We start from the raw sequence: 17,663 nt of genomic DNA, 5'->3' as shown, positions 1-17,663 counted from the left end.
GCTCAGGTAGAGGCAGCCATATTACTTTAAGGTTGGACTACTGTAATTCCAACTGTAATTCAGGCTGTTCTAAAAGATCCTTGAAAAGTCTTCAGTTGACCAAAAATGCAGAATCCCAGTTACTAACATGTAGTAGAAACAAATAACGAGAGATCGTATTTTCCTCATATTAATGTCTCTTTATTGGCGCCCTGTTAAGTTCACACTGTTGGCTTACTTGTGGTTCCCAGAGTTTCTAACCAGCTTCCAGTTTGGATTTGGGAAACAGCTGTCCTCTTTTCTTTCAAGATTACACTTTAAACTTTCCCTTTTGATAAAGCTCAGAGTTTGGGCTGGATCAGGTGACAGCACAGGGTCAGACTGCTTGGGGGGCTTTGCCTGATGTTATATGATGGGTGTCACAAAAGATCTTTTAGCTCAGTGATTCCAAATATCAAGTCTCCAGTTATTTGTCTGACCCAAAGGTGGCCAGTGGCTTGGAAAAACATGAATATGTCTTCCAACATGAAGTATTATGCCCCTAGTCTGGTTGTGATCTTTGAGCTTTATTTTGACACAAAGAGCACTTTCTTTTATTTGAATTATTTTAAGCATATTGTAACTGTTTTGTAAAGTGCTGTAAAAATAAGTATTTTATTCTGATGCACTTATCCTTCACTCGCCTCTTTTCAGTCCTCAAACATATAATATACTACTGCGAGTCATTAACTTTTGTCTTCTCTCTCCTGTAGTTTCTGTTTAATCCTCTTTGGTGTTCATAGTCTCGCTATGCTCCTCTTTGCATCCTCTTTTCTTGTCCTTCATCTTCCACTTGAGGTCTCTTGTTAAAAGGGAGTTCTTCCTCCCCACTGTCACCAAGTGTTTGCTTATAGGGAAACATTGGATCATGGGTTTCTCGTCATGTAAACATATAAAGTACCTTGAAATGTTGTCAGCTGGTGCTTTTCAATTCAATAAAAGAAACTCTTCAATAGACACACTTTTATTATTTCAAAGGAATAAAGGAATGGTACAGAAAGTAAAAAAGGTTAGCAGATTGCTTAACTTCACTGAATATGGAAAACAGTTGACATTAAAAGGAGAAAAATGTATCTTTTGCTCAAAAGCAGGCAATACATTAAACATACACGACACAATATACAGCTAAAAGGACTAAAATCAGTGCATTTACTATGAACATTAAAAATTACACAAAATTATTTTAGGCAACTTGTGCAAATATCTCCACAGATTTTAAAAGGAACTACACAAACAGATAAAGAGCTAAGTCTTTGGTGTGGAGATGCTGCGCTAGGTTCTGAATCCGACAAAGGCGTACGTTCTGAGCATCTCCAGCGCTGTACACTCTGTATATGTGGTATCGTTCCCTTTCCTTCAGTGCAAAGTCCAACTCGTTGGCAGACATGTGGATAAATGACTTCTCTTTCTTTATAGTCGACTTCACCTCCACATACACCACCTCAGGCTCTCCTGTGGATCTGAAGGTGAGCTTAAAGTCGTAGGGCTGACCGGTCTCCCCGCTCTGATTGCACCACATGACGTGCGTGGGTCGTACAGGGTCGCTGCTGTCTCTCCATTGGCACAGGAAGGAGTTGACCAGCTGCTCCCCCCATTCGCCGATTGCTGCCACATCTATCTCGTCTTCTGATAAGACCACCTACAAAACAGAAGAGCTATTAAGAAAAACTTGATAACCAGCGACTAGGAAACCAAAGCTTGCAGTCGATATACTGACGGTGGTGGGTCTCTGGCAGGTGAGCTCCATGTCTTCAAGTGTGGCCTGGCTTTTGTTCCACTGAGGGAAGTCCAGGTTCAGAGGAGGACGGATCTCTGCAGCATCTGCTGCAGTCCCCTGGAAAGTTCCAGAAAGCACCACAGCCTCAGGTACAGCACTGACAGAGAGACAAAGGAGAGAGATTAGAAATACATACTCAGTAAGAGTGAAAATCAACATTTTCTGAATATTTCACATATTTGGGAGGAGGAGAAGAAGCCTACAGGCTGTTTGGAACGGGCTGGTTGCTGGCTGTCTCAGCAGGTGGTTCAGATGGAGGACTCAGTGGAGGTCTGGGAGCTGCAAGGCTTTTCTCTCCACCTTCAGCTGTGTCAGACCGAGTGGTCTCACTCTGCTGACGGCGCTCTGTTGGTGACAGACAACACCAAATGGAAAACATTAGTTTTTAGAGGATGTGCTGTAACAGTTTGGGAATAATGACACAATGCAGAATTACACAAGAACTTTCTGTTTGTAGTGCTGTGTCTTTGCTCATTAACAAGCACTAAAATCAACATCTTAACTGATAATGCAAGATGCAGCTGGTTAAGACAATAAAACTACGTTCTTGTGGATGATCTTTTAATCTACCTCTCACTCTGTAAGTATTTTCAGTGTCTTGTGATTACCACAAACTGAGAAAGATTAACTAACGGTTCTGTGTTACCATGCTGCCCTGTGGTGAAAATATAATTTTGCAAAGGTAAAACACTTAAAACTGCACAGATTTATTCTTTGTCCATTTCTAACACAAACAGCCTGAACAGAAGAAGCTGAAAATTTTCATATATATCTCCTGTCTTCCTTCTCTCACCCAAACCAGTCGCGGCAGATGGAGGTTTCTTCCTGTTAAAAGGGAGTTTTTCCTTCCCACTGTCACCAAAGTGCTTGCGCATAGAGGGTCATATGATTGTTGTGTGTTTCTCTGTATGTATTACTGTAGGGTCTACCTTACAATATAGAGCACCTCGAGGCGACTGTTGTTGTGATTTGGTGCTCTACAAATAAAATTGAACTGAATATCTGTGTTTGTAAGGATCTTGAATGTGTAACCTGGTGGTGGTGGGGTGTTGGTGTTTGCAGCAGCAGCAGTTGTGTTAGCTTGCTCTGGATGACTGGGAACCCTCTGAAGGATGGGTTGCTCTGCAGGTCTGTTGGTGCTGCTGTTGCTTCTGGGTGGATAGTTTCCCTCGTGGCTGCTTCCTCTGGGTGAGACGTCCTTCTCCAGGCCTTGTTCTTTAGGTCCAGCTGGAGGAGGCCACATCTTCATGACAGCCTCCACCACTTTGCTGTCTTCCTGACCTCCTGACATACGTGACAAATGAAACATGCACTTTTTATACTGCTAATATAAACATATTTTTTTAACTCTTAACACTGCATTATGCATTATGTACCAGCTCGACTGCCTCCTGTGCTGTGTATTGGTGCTCGAGGAGGCCAGCAGACCAGCGTCTGTTCCCCATCCTCTTGTCCAGGCCGAGATGGCTCGACTGTGGAGCTGGTGGAGGAGGAACTCCTTGCCAGCACTGGAGGATAATAGTTTCAGTTAAATCCAAAGAATATAAAGGGAACATTGAAATGAAACCTTAAATAAAACACCAATCATACACAGTGTGAGCCTGTCTCAGAGCTGTCGTGCCATAAAAGCAAAATGTGTAATGAAAAAGTCTTTGATCATATTAATCCTTGTAAAATGTGTATCTATGTGTGTGTATGTGTGTGTATGTGTGTGCTCTCTGCTGCAGTATGGGATCTGCTCCTCTTGCTCTTTGAGCCCTGGCAACAGCTGCTCTTTTATGTCGCCACACACAAGAGTGAACAAACTCGAATTAGCATATGCGAGAAACACACCAGTTATGTGCACTGTGTGTGTGCGTGTGTGCGGAAGGAGAGTGTTTGTTTGAGCCTGAGACTGCGAAGAAAAACACTTTGAATATTATGAAATGATAATGGAAATGGGGGCAAGTGTCACAGAGAGAATTGGAGGAACTGCAGATGGAAGAGTGAGAGGAAGCAGCAGTGAGTTTTAGGATTCAGCTCGTGTTGCAGTTGTAGCACTGAGCTGATATCCTGCATCAAACTGTGATTCTCATGCACATCAACACTGGGCTGAACACATGGATTTTTCAGGCTGTTTTTCAAACATTCTGCAATTTCACGAAGGTAAGTAAATCAGTGAGGAGCACTATAGAGTAACAAAGAGCCTTATTTACCGATATATATTTTTGGCACTATGGCTCTGTTGTGGGAGATCTGAAGGAAGACCTAAGCACTACATAGAGCAGGTGTTAATGACAAGTCTGACCCATGCAGACAAGCCAAAATGAAAGAAAAACATTGTGTAGTGTGGCGCTGGGTTGCAAAGCAGCTTGCAGATGTGCAGCAGGTGTGGCCAGGTTACAACAGCTTAAATAGCATGGTGTGTGTGAAAACAGCCAATTTGATGTGTAGAAGAGTGTAACCTGAGCCATCGCAATGACGTCAAGCAATGCTATGTTCAATTAAACTGTTATCTTAATCAAACCTATTGCACTTTAAGGGTTAATGGTCTGTTATGGTGGACAAATTAATGGAAACAAGTGGAAGCTTTGACTTTTCAACTTTCACCTTTAGTAGTCTGTTCGATCAAATTCCATCAACATAACGATAACCTATCTGTTACACTGTTTTTCCAAAAGGTTACTACCTCTGTGGCCCAGAGGTTCACTATTGTCCTGACTGGCCGATATGTTCTGATATTTATGTAAATCCAACATTTCATGTGTGACAGGATGGCTGTGTATGTTTTTTCCACCATGTGTCTTCTGTACCTCTTTCAGGGGGAATGTCTGGTTTGGGAGGCTCTGGGACCTCCCACAGTTCCTCCTCACTGGGCAGCTCTCTGATTTCCTCTTTGGCCAAGAATCTCTTCAGGGCTCTTGGATCCTGCATATGTATTTATTATAGTTATTGTAGTTATTATAGCATACACGGCATACACATAATATTAGGCTAGGTTCACAGACTGTATAAAAAAGATGGACGTAGTAACATGATATCACCAGTGGTTTGTGGACTTTGAATTTTGAAACTAAAACATTTGAATTTTGCCTGCTGCCATGTTCTTTTTTTTTTTTACATCTAGAAATGACCATAATCAGATGAGACACAGGAGTGCTAAGGTAACTGCTACAGCTAACTAACATAGATAACAAGCTGCATCCGTAAACTGTACAGGTGCAATGTACAGACAAAGCCTTAGGAGCCTGCCTCAAATGGAAGGAACTGCAGTTTTGGCACATCTGCATGCTTCATTTTTATTGTTGCTTGGATAGAATATAGCATTTGTTTTGTATCAAAGAACAAAACTAACTGCACTTCATTATTTTATTCACACTGGAAGCCCTGTGGGACTTGCATTTGAGTCATTTAGGAGGAACACAGAGGTCTGATCCATTCATCATCTGTCTGATTCTGTCTGTTCCTCATAAAATCACTACATAATAAGACCAGTGCTGAGTAGATCTGAGGTCTCTCTTTTCAGAGAATCTTTTCAGATTCTCTTGCCAACAGTGGCAACGACAGACATTCTCAGTAAAGCTCTGATGTCCTAATTAACACGTACTTCTAGTCATCAACTTCCTGGGATACTCTAAGTAATAAGTGAATATAATAAGTTGGGAGCCAGATTTCCCCTAAGCCTCTCATATCTGTCTGACTGCAGTGTATTAAAGGGATGTTACGCTTCAGAATCATATCATTAAAGCCTTTAATCAGACACTGAAGAATTTCATTTTATTGACTTTGGAAAATCCCAAAATGGAACCTAAATCAAACATTTTATCCAGATGTCAATACTGACTATATAACGCAGCTCTGTTCTACTGGAAAACCAGAAGAGAATGATCAGTGGAGCAGGATCAAAGCTGAGCCCAGATCTGAGCATCTTTTGCTGCTGCACTGCTCTATGAGTCTGCAAATAATGCAAATGCAACTCCTCTCCAGGGAAACGGCCGTTACCCGGCGCTACGGTCAGCTCTGCGGTAAGTTTGTGCAAGTGTCAGGATGAAAAAGTGCAAATGATTAAAGACTCTTTTCACTGGATGTGGATTAGTGATCGATGCTGGAAGGAATTATATATCACTTACACTGCGCGAGGCTATCAGGCCACTCAGGAAATGTGTCAGCTCCTTTTGGTGGCTGCTCTCTGTGCAAAACAATTTCACCACCTCCCTGAAAGACACACACAGCATTGCAAGCTACTGTAAGACAAATGCCAAAGCATGTACAGGGTAAGTCTATGAACAGCTTACTCAGGATATATTCTCTTTATGAGACTTAAATGCATGTGAGGGAAGGACTTCTGAAATTCAGCAAAGATTAATATGAGTCTTCATCATATTAATAAAATCATGTGGATACATAGATCTCAACTGACAGCTAAGACTTGATGCCATATTAAAAGTTAAATGTAGAAATAATCTGATAATAAAAGGGTTTATTAATTCATGTATATCTCAATGAGAAACACTCTGGGGAAATGGCTAGAAATTCAGTGCCAGAGCTTGCAGAGCTTAATAGTTTCTGTTGATATTGGTTTTTCTTTAATAGCTGTTATAACATATGTTCTGAACACATGCTATGTGAATGATATTTTGTTAAATTACATCAGGTTGGTCCAAATTGCACCACAAACAGTTGAACACTTAGTAAAAATCCAAAATCCAGAATTGCATATTTCTTCTTCGGTCACCTTTCTCACTCACTATGTGTTAATAGACCTCACTGAATCATACTTGTTATTAATCTCTGTCTCTCTTCCACAGCATGTCTTTTATCCTGTCTTCCTTCTCTCACCCAAACAGGTCGCAGCAGATGGCCCCGCCCCTCCCTGAGCCTGGTTCTGCTGGAGGTTTCTTCCTGTTAAAAGGGAGTTTTTCCTTCCCACTGTCGCCACAGTGCTTGCTCATAGGGGGTCATATGATGGTTGGGTTTTTCTCTGTATGAATTATTGTAGGTTCTACCTTACAATATAAAGCACCTTGAGGCGACTGTTGTTGTGATTTGGCGCTATATAAACACAACTGAACTGAATTGAATTGAATTAGAACAGAACATGTGTAAATATGCTATAGTAATGCATATAATGATGAGGTTCTACTCTGTGTTTCCCTCCAAATTCAATTCAATCTTTTTCTAATGACTACACATAAAACTCCAAAATGAAGGAAAATAAAATATAGTTGCTGTAGAGTTCATAGAAAAATAGTTGGACACCAACATTTAACACTGAACTGTTCCACAAGACTTTCTTGAACTTTTCCTGACTTAGTGAAGGTTGAAAAACATCACTGCATGGTACAATTAAGACATTTAAGAATCATTTAGCTGGAGTAACTAATTTCTGAGACCGTCCATCACACAAACCTGCAGATGTCCAGATCAGCTGAGAGATTATCTTTCTGGATGTAAAGCTCTTTTTTATCCTTCAGCAGACAGATGACATCCACCAACTCAATCACAGGGTCCTCACCGTCAGCTACATCCAGCTGGTGGCGAATGTATAGCTTGCCCACCTGTGAATAATCAGACAGAAACAAAAGAGTGCACATTTATTGTCATTGTTTTCATGCTTTCTTCCTTGTAGAGCTTTAGGTGTTGTGGATGTATTCTCCTTACACCTACAAGAAGACTCTTCTTGTAGGTGTAAGGAGACAAATTAGGGTTGAAAATTCCTTCAGATTTATCCTCCTACCTGTGCAAAGTACAGGTGCTTGATTTTTCCTGCTATGTTTTGTTCAGTCAGCTCTGAATAGACTTCATTCAGTTCATCATGGTGATAGAGAAACCTCTGAATGTAGGGAACAATCCAGCGGATCAGGCTCTGCATGGCCGGACAGGGCCTCAGGTTCTCAGTCAGAGGCTCACTCTTGACACATTTGGAGAGCGGATGAATACCACAGATCTCCAGAAACAGTTGTCTGTCTTTCTCATTGAATGCAGTTTGATCTGCTGCGTCTATTAAGAGAAAAAAAAATCATAAAAAGTAACAATCACAGTATATTCTAACACAAAGAATAAAAATGTAAAAAATGTAAAAGCACTATACCAGAGTTTCCTGTCTTGTTCTTGAGAGCTGTCTTCTTCTCTGGTGGGGGAAGGTTGAGCAGACGCACCTGCTTATGAGGTTTGAAGATCTTCTCCAGCTCTTTGCTGTCACTGATCATAGGCTTATGTGCCAGACTCACCCAGTTGTTATCCTTAGTAGGGAAGACCTTCTTATCAGACACCATCCCTATCAGACATACACACAACCATATAAATCAGACACGTAACACATACACAGCGAAGATACGCATAGAATAAGCTGTAGACATTTAGCCTGACTCCTTTTTTTCTCATTGTACTACAAAAACTGCGGGTTGGTTGTAAAGGGTTTACACTAAATGCAGATTTCGATTTAGCATTTCATCTTCCTTCCACTCATTTGAAGCCAACCTTCTTTGGTTGCCCCTGCAAAAAAAACTATTTTCAATGGCAGGTGGGTGGGGCTTCTGTGGTGACCATATAAAACATATCTGCGGTCACCAGCATCATATAGACACAAAAATAGAAAGAACTGCCCAATGCTGACCGTTCAGATGGTTCTCTGTGTGCTCATATTTTACTGATTTATGATGCAAGTTGCAGCAATCTGCACCAAGGTTTTTACTTTAATTGACTGCTTTATTAACTTTGACACATGCTGTTGTAACTGCTGACCATACTGGTGATCCTAACTGCCATAACAACTTTCCATTGTTTTAAGAACACTAACATGCACCCATGTCTTTACCTCACACAATATCTTTGCATCACATCTTTCACCTGATGCTTACATTCAGCTTTCTGCACGAAGGATCTGCCGAGTATTTATATTGTTTTAAGTTTATCATCTGAATAAATATTTTTCCACAGGTACTACAAAAATATTGCTCAATGAAAAAAATATAAACACTCCCACTCCACACAGTGCAGTCTGACTGTCTTCAGTCCCAAGTTCAAAATACTTTAATGCTGCAGCAACAAATTCATCCCAGCTGCATTTAAAGCATGCGGCACACTGACAGGTGGCAGATAATGCTGGATTTCCAACAGAAATTCTGTGTGAACAGGTAATGAAAAGTGCGTTGTTTTTGGAATAGATACATGACTCACCTTTCAAAGTGGAGCAGTAACTGTGATTAAGTTTGGACTGAGGAATTCTTTCCTGGTCTCCGGACATTTTGGACTTACAGCTTTTAGCTGTTAAAACAAATACAACATTGAATTAAAATATTTTATGTAAAGAAAACAGAGGAAGGAAGTATCAAGTTAAGCTAGTCAATGGAGAGACTATTGAGTAGGAAATAATGAGCTGCAGGCAGATGGGACATCAACAGTAAACAAATGTATGAGTCACTGAATGTGGGAAAATCAATGAAAGAAAGGCAATCTAAATGTTCTTACCAAGTCTGGCATAGAGTATTGAGACATCCTGTAGCACTTCGGCAGTTGGTATGGGACAGGAGGAACAGATCAGTTCCAACAAGCCAACATACTGGTTCATCTTGGGGTTGTTTTCCACATTCAGCAGCTATGCATAGGAGAAAGAAATACAGACACAAAGAGTTGAATTAGTATTAGTATTATTATTAGTATATAGTACTGCATTTTTGTTAACAGTCGGTCCTCCTTTATTCTTTTAACTCAATTTGATTTATATAGTGCCAAGTCACAATTCATTCAAGGTGCTTTATATTGTAAGGTAAAGACCCCAACAGAGAAAACCCCGACAGTCATATGATCCTCACTGACAGGGGTGTCACCAAGGGGAGGCCAGGAGGGGCACTGGCTGCCACCTAAAATTTGCTTCCCCCCCTCTGGCAAGATGGTCCTCTGTTGGTAATAATTCTAATAAACATGAGCATACGAGAAAGGAAGACACCCTACAATGATTTGAAACATTGACTGCCTATTTTCAGTGATATCATTTTAATAGCAAGAAATTAACTAGGCATATAATTATTTTCTTTCTCTCTTTTTTGCCATATTTTTCTAGTAACCTATATGTGACAACAGCATAATAAATCTGGAAATTCTGTTGGTGTGCCACCCCAATGTTTTTAGTGTCCCCATATGGCCACCATTAGGCATCCCTGCTTTATGAGCAAGCACTTTGACGACAGTCAGAGCGCTACTGCATTCAACACAAGTTTAAATGGCTAACTAGCTAGCTAATAAAGTTTTACTTAGTACAATCAGTATTTGCTATGTAGGAATAATGGAGCTGCTTTACTTTAGTTATTAAGGAAATCAGAAGACAAATCTACAATAAAGCAGACAATTGTGATGAAAATTCCCACTCTGAAATTTTATAGGTAGTACTCAAAAATAAAGATCCAGTGGCTCTCTAGCCCAAACACAATACAATACAACTATACAATCTTTTTCAACAACTACCCTCTAGGTGAACTACAGCCAATTTTAGCACAAGAACAGTAACAGAAAGTTTAAGACTTTTAAATGGCTTTTTAAAATTAATTTGAGTTTGTATACAATGATATCTTAGTTATACCAGGAAACCTGGTTGACCCCAAATGTACGCCAATGGACTCCCAGACTGATGGGAAGTAAATAACCTCTCTGTAGATAAGCAATAGGTCATATTTTACACTTCTAGAAAAAAAATCATGTGAGCTTTGTTTTTTGAAAAACGACTAAAGCATTGAATCCATACCAAAATACCATTCAGTATCCTCAGAACTAACTCAGAGCATGGCTACACAGTCTGTCTTCACACTGATCTCACTCTGCTGAATAAAACCTGCTTTCTTGTTAACTTAGCAGAAGCAAATCTGCAATGTTTTCATGTATTCATTCAGTGCTTTTACTGATTGAAAGTACAGCTGAAAAGCTGACAGTGACATCAAAGGGGAAAAAAAGAAAACAAAAAGAAACCATATATGTTTCTTTTCTCCTTTAATAGGGCAGCTTACCCTGAGGAAGAAGTCTTTCATGTCTTCCAGAGGGCTATAGAAAGGAGACAGGACTTTGGGCTCCTGGACAGGGCTGTCTGGTCTACGAGTGAGCTCTTTGTAGCGCTGGAACATGTTTGTTGGGTCACTCCAGCACACCTCTTTCAGGTGGTAGAACCGTCCATAGCACCAGTTATCACTGTGCCTGAGGAAACAAAGTACTGCTTGTGGCTTTCAGGTACTTTAAGAATAATCTGAAAAGGTATGCTGAAAATGGTAATAATGTACCTGTTGTACTCTATAAACACAGCAGGTGTATGCTGGAAAAGCTCCTTCAGGCTGCTCTGAGAACAGTTTTGTTGCAGGTAGGTGTAGACGTTGTGGATGTGCTGAACTGTGGAAGTGAAAGTTGCCCCTTCTGACTCATCCTCGGGAAGTCTCTGCTCCTGGACATCTTCCTCTGGTTTGACGCACCACTCCTTCAGATAGTTAATCAGAACATCCACTGAGATTGTTTCTCTCATCCCTACAAGAGCAGGAACACAGTTACAGACTCCATTATAAGATAACCAACAAAAATAGCAATGGACAAAAGTAATCTCCACCGTAAAAGACACATTTTTACCAAGAGCTCTGCTGAAATCGCTGGAGCTAATGTTCACATAGTAGACATGGGTCCCCAGCAAGTTGATGACTTCAGGTGATGACAGGTAGACGGAGCTCGGACAGAGGTACTTTCTTTCCAGCTGGCCTCCCTGCTGTGGGCAATAGGCTGGCACCCATTCAAGACGACACAAGGAGTGGTAGAAGGAAGACTTGGTGCTTTTGATTGGTGGCCCATCACTGTCGATCACCTGGGCTGTGAGGTACTGAGAGTAGCAATGTCTGGAAGAAAGAGACAGAGACAGTGTATTGAGTCAATCTCATGTATGCTGTGGAACACTTTCCCCATCCTATTACCCTGCAGAAGGTAGGTATTGTTGCTTAAGCATTTTCCACGTGCCTTTATGGGAATTCTCCCACCTACGGGGAAATTCTTTATAATTCTCTCATAGGTGGCTGTAGCCCAGGCGGTAGAGCAGGTCACCTAATCGAATCTACTCCGGTCTGAATGCCAAATATCCTTGGGCAAGATACTAACCCCAAGTTGCTCTCCGATGCATCCACTGGAATGTGTGAATGTTAGATATGGGTGAATGAGGCAAGTTGTGTAAAGCGATTTGAGTGCTCAGATAGAGTAGAAAAGCGCGATATAACAAACCCGTCTATTTACTGTCAACATTTGTTGATTTATGTCCCAGCTGATGTAAGTCTCTAGCTTCACATCCCACAAAATTATCCGTCATTTTAATGGTTTGAGATTACTTTCCAAACTTGCACATTTTCCAGCTGAACTGAGCTTCTCGTCCTAAAGTAATGATAAACTGATGCACTCATCAGTGTGTGAGATTGTGTATGTTGCATAAAATGAATAGAATAAAACACTGCATGAATGTTTAAGCGAGTAGGTAAACATGGCTAGAAAAGTGCTTTATAAATGCCAGTCTATTTGACTTTCTTTATTAAAGTGGACCTACTATGCTAATTTCCAGCCTTTTGGACTTTACTAGACTGACTTTGGATATTTCATCATTCAAAAAATCATAATTTTTCTTACACTGGGCTTTGGTGAAGCCCCTCAATTCACCTACTTTCTAAAAGAAACTGTTTTGGCTCCCTTCTCCATCATTTAAGCCAGCTTTCATCTGGTTGGCTGCCCTTCCATGATCAGAAGTAATATCACCATATTAGGGTTATCCATTCACTGACATCATACAGCGCAAAGAGTAGAAAAAGCAGATTAAAATAGGAGGAAATAGACAGAATTACACCAGTTTGTAGAGCTGTTGAATGGTATGGTATATATAAGGGACATGTAGTACATTAATACTGAGTGATTTTTTTTTTACTCATTCTGTATTTGGAATTTGATTTAAAGATTCATTGTTAACTATGCATTCATTCTATTTTCATGTGATTTAGTCCCTTTTTTCAAAGGTCACTGTTTTGAAACTGAAAATGACACTGCTGTGATGCATTTGAGATCTGTTCGGGAGCCACACCATCTAAAAACAGTGCAGTTGATAAGGACTACAAGCATAAACGAAGCTGCTGATAATTCAAATGAAGGAGAAAAAGCAAAGGTAGAAACATAGACAGGCACAACGAATAGCTGTAATTTAAAACCTATAGGGTAGTGCTTGGCAGTCAGCCAAAGTCTAAATGATAAATGAGTTTTAACACGCAAAAACAATTTTGGGATCCTTTAATTATTCATTGAAATGTGATGTATAGCACCAGCTGGTACAAAAATCTACACGAGAAATACTTCAGCTGTGTGCCGCGCACTGGCATGAGTTTGGGTGACCTCGTTACCTAAACTGCTCTTGTCTGTTCCCACACAAACATAACAGGAACTCATGAGATGGGACTGCACTAAAAGCACCTAAATCCAGATTATGACTGTGATGCCTGTGTGAGCTCAAGCCCAAACAAAAGCTCGGTGTGTCACTGCTTTTTTTCCTCAGGAAGAAATGATTTTGAACTGCTGGTGCTGGGGAGGTCAGCCCTGTCACCTCACCGCAACAAGGTCCGGGGCTCCAATGTATTCTGGGGCCTTTTACACACAGAGGCTATTTAATCCACTTTATATTAAAGACTTCATAACACTATATAAACCCACTGGTGCACCTGACTCTGAGACTGCAGGGTTACTTGTGGATGCTAGAATGCCAGCTCGCAGTTTGGATTCAGGAGACAGACCCACTCTCTACTTTTGAGATTAGGCGTAAAACTTTCATTTTTTAAACGTTTATCTTTAAGGCTGATCAGGTGACCCTGAATCCTCCCTTAGTTATGCCGTAATAGGCCTAGGCTGCTGGGGGCTTCCCATCAGGCCCTACTTTTTCCATTATGTGTTTATATGACACGCTGCATTGAATCATTAGTTATTATTGATCTCTGGCTCTCTTCCATAGTGTGTCTTTTGTCCTGTCTCCCTCCCCTCACCCCCCTTTCTGAGTCTGGTTCTCTTGGAGGTTTCTTCTTGTTAAAGGGATTTTTCCTTCCCACTCTCACCAAGTGCTTGCTCATAGGGGGTCATCTGATTGTTAGGCTTTCCTTTGCATTATTGTAGGCTCTTTACTTCACAATATAAAGCAAAGCTAGGCAAATGTTGTTGTGATTTACAGCTTTATAAATAAAATGGAACTACACTGAATTTCTAATTAATGGGTACTCTGGTTTCCTCCCACAGCCCAAAGACATGCATGGGGTTAAGTTAACTGGTGATTCTAAGGATAAATGCTGTCTGTCTCTATGCTTTAGCCCTGCGACAGACTGGTGACCTGTCCACGGTGTACTTTCTCTCACCCTAGATAAGCTCCAGTCTCCCCACAACACTGAACTCAATAAGCGGAAGAAAATGGACGGATGGATGCCAAACAATGTCTGCACTCTAGCACAGTAATCACTTAATGGCCGCAGTAGAAACAATAGGAATTACCACCTGATGCTGACTAATCCCAAACCCATTAGTCTGACCATTAGTTTCCTGAAATTGGGCAAAATCCACTGGAAAAACATTACACAGGAGGGGGAACATGTTCAGGGTGTGTTTCATAGTGTGATTGTTACCCAGTTTCCCAGTTGGCCTCCAGCAGCTCCAGCAAAGCCATTCTCTGCTGCAACAAGAGGGAGCCAGGCAGTTCTGCTGTGGCCAGAGCGTGAAATTCCTCACATGGGTAGTCGTGGAGTACATAGCCCTCCCCTGGGACTTGGTGCCATGTTGCACTTTCAGCTGACCAGGGGCTGGAGGCCTGGTGGAGGAGTATGGCAAAAAAGTGAGCTTAACCACTGATATCAACATCTCTTTTAAATGTTCAAATCCATCTGAAGTTAAATCGACTGAGGTGTCCTACAAGCATTGCTTGCTTCTTTATGGGCTTACAGTAGCAAACTGAACGTGTCTTCTCTTAGGTTGTTATCTACTAAAGCCAGAAGAAGAAGAAGGAAATCTGATCACATCCAAGGAACACTGATCGCTGGCGGCACAAACAAAGCCAGAACCAGTTCTTTTTGATTGGTCCAAAACCTGCTCACTTTAATCATTAGTGTTTACTTTGTTTTGTCAACTTTTATACAGTTACAGTATAGGACACCAACAAACAATTGTTTCAGGTTGCCTATAGTTGCAAGTAAAGTAATCAGAGACTGTTTCTTTCTGCTAATTTGCTTGATAAATGGCTTAATAGGATAAATCAGTTTTAAAACTACTGTGAATCACTTTTGATTGTGACAGTTCAACTGACAAAAAACACAAGGTCCAGTTCTGGTTCTGCTGGAGGTTTCGTCCTGTTAAAAGGGAGTTTTTCCTTCCCACTGTCACCAAAGTGCTTGCTCATAGGGGGTCATATGATTGTTGGGTTTTCTCTGTATTATTGTAGGGTCTACCTTACAATATAAAGCGCCTTGAGGTGACTGTTGTTGTGATTTGGCGCTGTATAAATAAAACTGAACTGAATTGAATTAGTCGTTTGAGTCAGATAATTTATACATTCACAATCCTACAACAAGTGGACAAACTCTACTGCTATTAGGCTGCACATGACACAACCAAAAGCTCTAGAACAGTTACTAAATGGATCTTCTGGAAGGATTTCTAACATGGCCCTAAACCACAGATGAGCAAAGCCTACTGTTGCTTTAACATCATTAACAATAGCATAAAAAATCCTTAATGTAATGACTTGTTAATAGCATCTGATGCATACTGTATTTTTAAACAGGAATGATGTTATTGCAATTTTCCAGCATTGTATGTAGGTAGTATCAGTCACACCATGACTGATAGTATCATCACAAATCCTCATACTTTCCACGGTAGCTGTGGCTCAGTCTAAAACAGGCATCAGGAATGTGTGAGCTACACACCTTCGACTATGCCTGAGTGACATTTCCCATCAGCCACCTGTTTTTCTTCTTATCCTCAAAGCAGCCATTGATCTTCCTAGTCCTGGTGCGACTCATAATTGTTAGTCTTTTCGTCCTTTAATCACTACCTTACTCATCACGATGACTCACAGATGCACACATATAATCTGGTCTTCCTCTGGTGTCCATGGAACCACTAAATATTTTGCCCTTACAAAACACATCCATAGCCTTTTATCACCTGTGCTTACATGCAGAGCCATCGTGACCTTTGTCTGATCTTTTTCTGCCTATCTGACTGGATCAGTGCAGCGTGAGCTGTGTGTCATTCTTTTCTAGCTGAGGTAACAGTTCAGGAATATCGTCCTCACCAGTTCTGTAGCAGTGAGTGTTTGTCTTTGTTTGCGGATGATGAGACCATCTTTGATTCCCAGTTTACTGAACAGCTCTCTCCATCCTGCCACATCACCGTCTGTCTGCACATAGCAGGGACTCAGCAAGATCCAATCATAGCCTGGTGAAAGGGAAACACAACAGTCAGCAACACGAAGGTTTACAGAAGGAATATCAACAAAGAAATGCTGAACCTGGTAACTGAAAATGTAACTGATTAAAATTAGTTCTTCAGTCATACAAACAAGGCACCTGTGACGCATGCAGCTTTTGTTATTAGAATATTATAAGAATAGTCATAGGAACACTGATATTTAGATTTGATGGCAAGGCTCTGTTTTAGACCCTTTCACACAGGCAAGGGGAGCAGCAGCAAGACCCGAGTAGAGAAGAGAGCAGGTATTATTGACAGCAGACATAATCAGTGTTAATTGATTATGTCGGACACGTTGTGAAAAGGATGATTTGATGTAAAGTTGGGTTGCAAAGTGGCTTGCGGTGCGCCTTACACAACACAAGCTGTTATTCTTTCTTTTAATAAAAGCTGTGGGATTCTCCTTACCAGGCAGCTTCGTTGGTAAGTTGACGTTTCCGTACTCTTCAGAGAAATGCACCCTTTCATTGGCTGGGCACAGCAGACCCCTGGAGGTGAGGACGGGTACTGCGGTGTCTGAGTACTCCTGGCTAGAGGACGAGTGCTGCTTGATGAAAACCAAGTAACTCACAACCACAGGCGTAGGCTTCGACTTCATTGAAGGGTAAACAGAAAGAAGAGAAAGAAGAAAGAACATTAAGCCAAATTTGAAAAAGAAATGATCACTGATAATTATTTTTCTCACATTCATTTACAGTGATTGTTACCTTCCATTTGTTGTTCCTTATTGTAGGGTAGATGTGCTGCTCCAGCAGCTCTTGAGGCTCTAGTTCATGAACCCCAAGTCTTCTGAGCAGCTCACGAACCTGCTGACTTTCCAGAGGCTCCAAACAGCTCAGCAGGGATGGGTGAACCACACTGACATCCTTGTACAATGCAGCCAGTGGTCCTGTGAGAAGAAAAAGTTCAGGTTATATCACCAAACTGGTCACATAAACAAAACCTACTGCATGCTCCTCATTTACTGTAGGGTTATAGGTTATATAACAACCACCCTGTTTAAAGTTGAGTTCTTTTGAGTGAACATTTTCATCAGACTCTAGAAAGTGTCACTCCAGTTCATTTCATAACAGACTCGCCCTTCAGAGACTCGCCTGTAACAGATGTGAAGAGAGGCAGAAGACTGCTGTTGTGGCAAAGTGCTAAATGTGGAAGACGAACAGGCATCTAGTCTCATTTTGTCCTGGATTTGGGAAATACACAATTCTTGGTAAATCTTGAATTACTCATATACTGTCTTAATTTTTAACACAATACTACAATAAAACACAGCTAGCTACCTGTAAGTAAAAACCTCCAGTGACCTACTTTTCTTCCTTTTAAGGCTTGGATCTGAAGGAAAGCTTTCCCACTGATCTCTGCGCTGCTCAATATTTCAGAAGAACACTGTGTT

The 17,663-nt window shown here is 41.0% G+C and overlaps 1 protein-coding gene across 6 annotated transcripts in view; it reads right to left on the bottom strand.

Annotated features, from left to right (window-relative positions):
* Positions 1-966: 966 nt before the first annotated feature.
* wu:fj29h11 (protein NO VEIN) overlaps positions 967-17,663 on the bottom strand; it is a 43,826-nt gene continuing 27,129 nt past the window's right edge. For all 6 annotated transcript variants that reach the window (XM_039616358.1, XM_039616359.1, XM_039616357.1 and 3 more), the window contains exons 29-47: positions 16,978-17,159; positions 16,679-16,862; positions 16,095-16,237; positions 14,428-14,609; positions 11,378-11,637; positions 11,041-11,278; positions 10,774-10,957; positions 9,245-9,371; positions 8,954-9,040; positions 7,866-8,051; positions 7,512-7,774; positions 7,184-7,332; positions 5,905-5,989; positions 4,588-4,702; positions 3,172-3,303; positions 2,828-3,079; positions 1,999-2,140; positions 1,736-1,892; positions 967-1,657 (exon numbers count right to left, since the gene is read on the bottom strand). In XM_039616358.1, the coding sequence (XP_039472292.1) occupies positions 1,244-1,657; positions 1,736-1,892; positions 1,999-2,140; positions 2,828-3,079; positions 3,172-3,303; positions 4,588-4,702; positions 5,905-5,989; positions 7,184-7,332; positions 7,512-7,774; positions 7,866-8,051; positions 8,954-9,040; positions 9,245-9,371; positions 10,774-10,957; positions 11,041-11,278; positions 11,378-11,637; positions 14,428-14,609; positions 16,095-16,237; positions 16,679-16,862; positions 16,978-17,159 (3,482 nt within the window). In that variant the 3' untranslated portion in view covers positions 967-1,243. The remainder of the gene's footprint in view (positions 1,658-1,735; positions 1,893-1,998; positions 2,141-2,827; positions 3,080-3,171; positions 3,304-4,587; positions 4,703-5,904; positions 5,990-7,183; positions 7,333-7,511; positions 7,775-7,865; positions 8,052-8,953; positions 9,041-9,244; positions 9,372-10,773; positions 10,958-11,040; positions 11,279-11,377; positions 11,638-14,427; positions 14,610-16,094; positions 16,238-16,678; positions 16,863-16,977; positions 17,160-17,663) is intronic.

Source organism: Oreochromis aureus, linkage group 8, assembly GCF_013358895.1.
Source record: "Oreochromis aureus strain Israel breed Guangdong linkage group 8, ZZ_aureus, whole genome shotgun sequence".
Lineage (NCBI taxonomy): Eukaryota > Metazoa > Chordata > Actinopteri > Cichliformes > Cichlidae > Oreochromis > Oreochromis aureus.
This window is presented reverse-complemented; position numbering and strand designations above follow the sequence as displayed.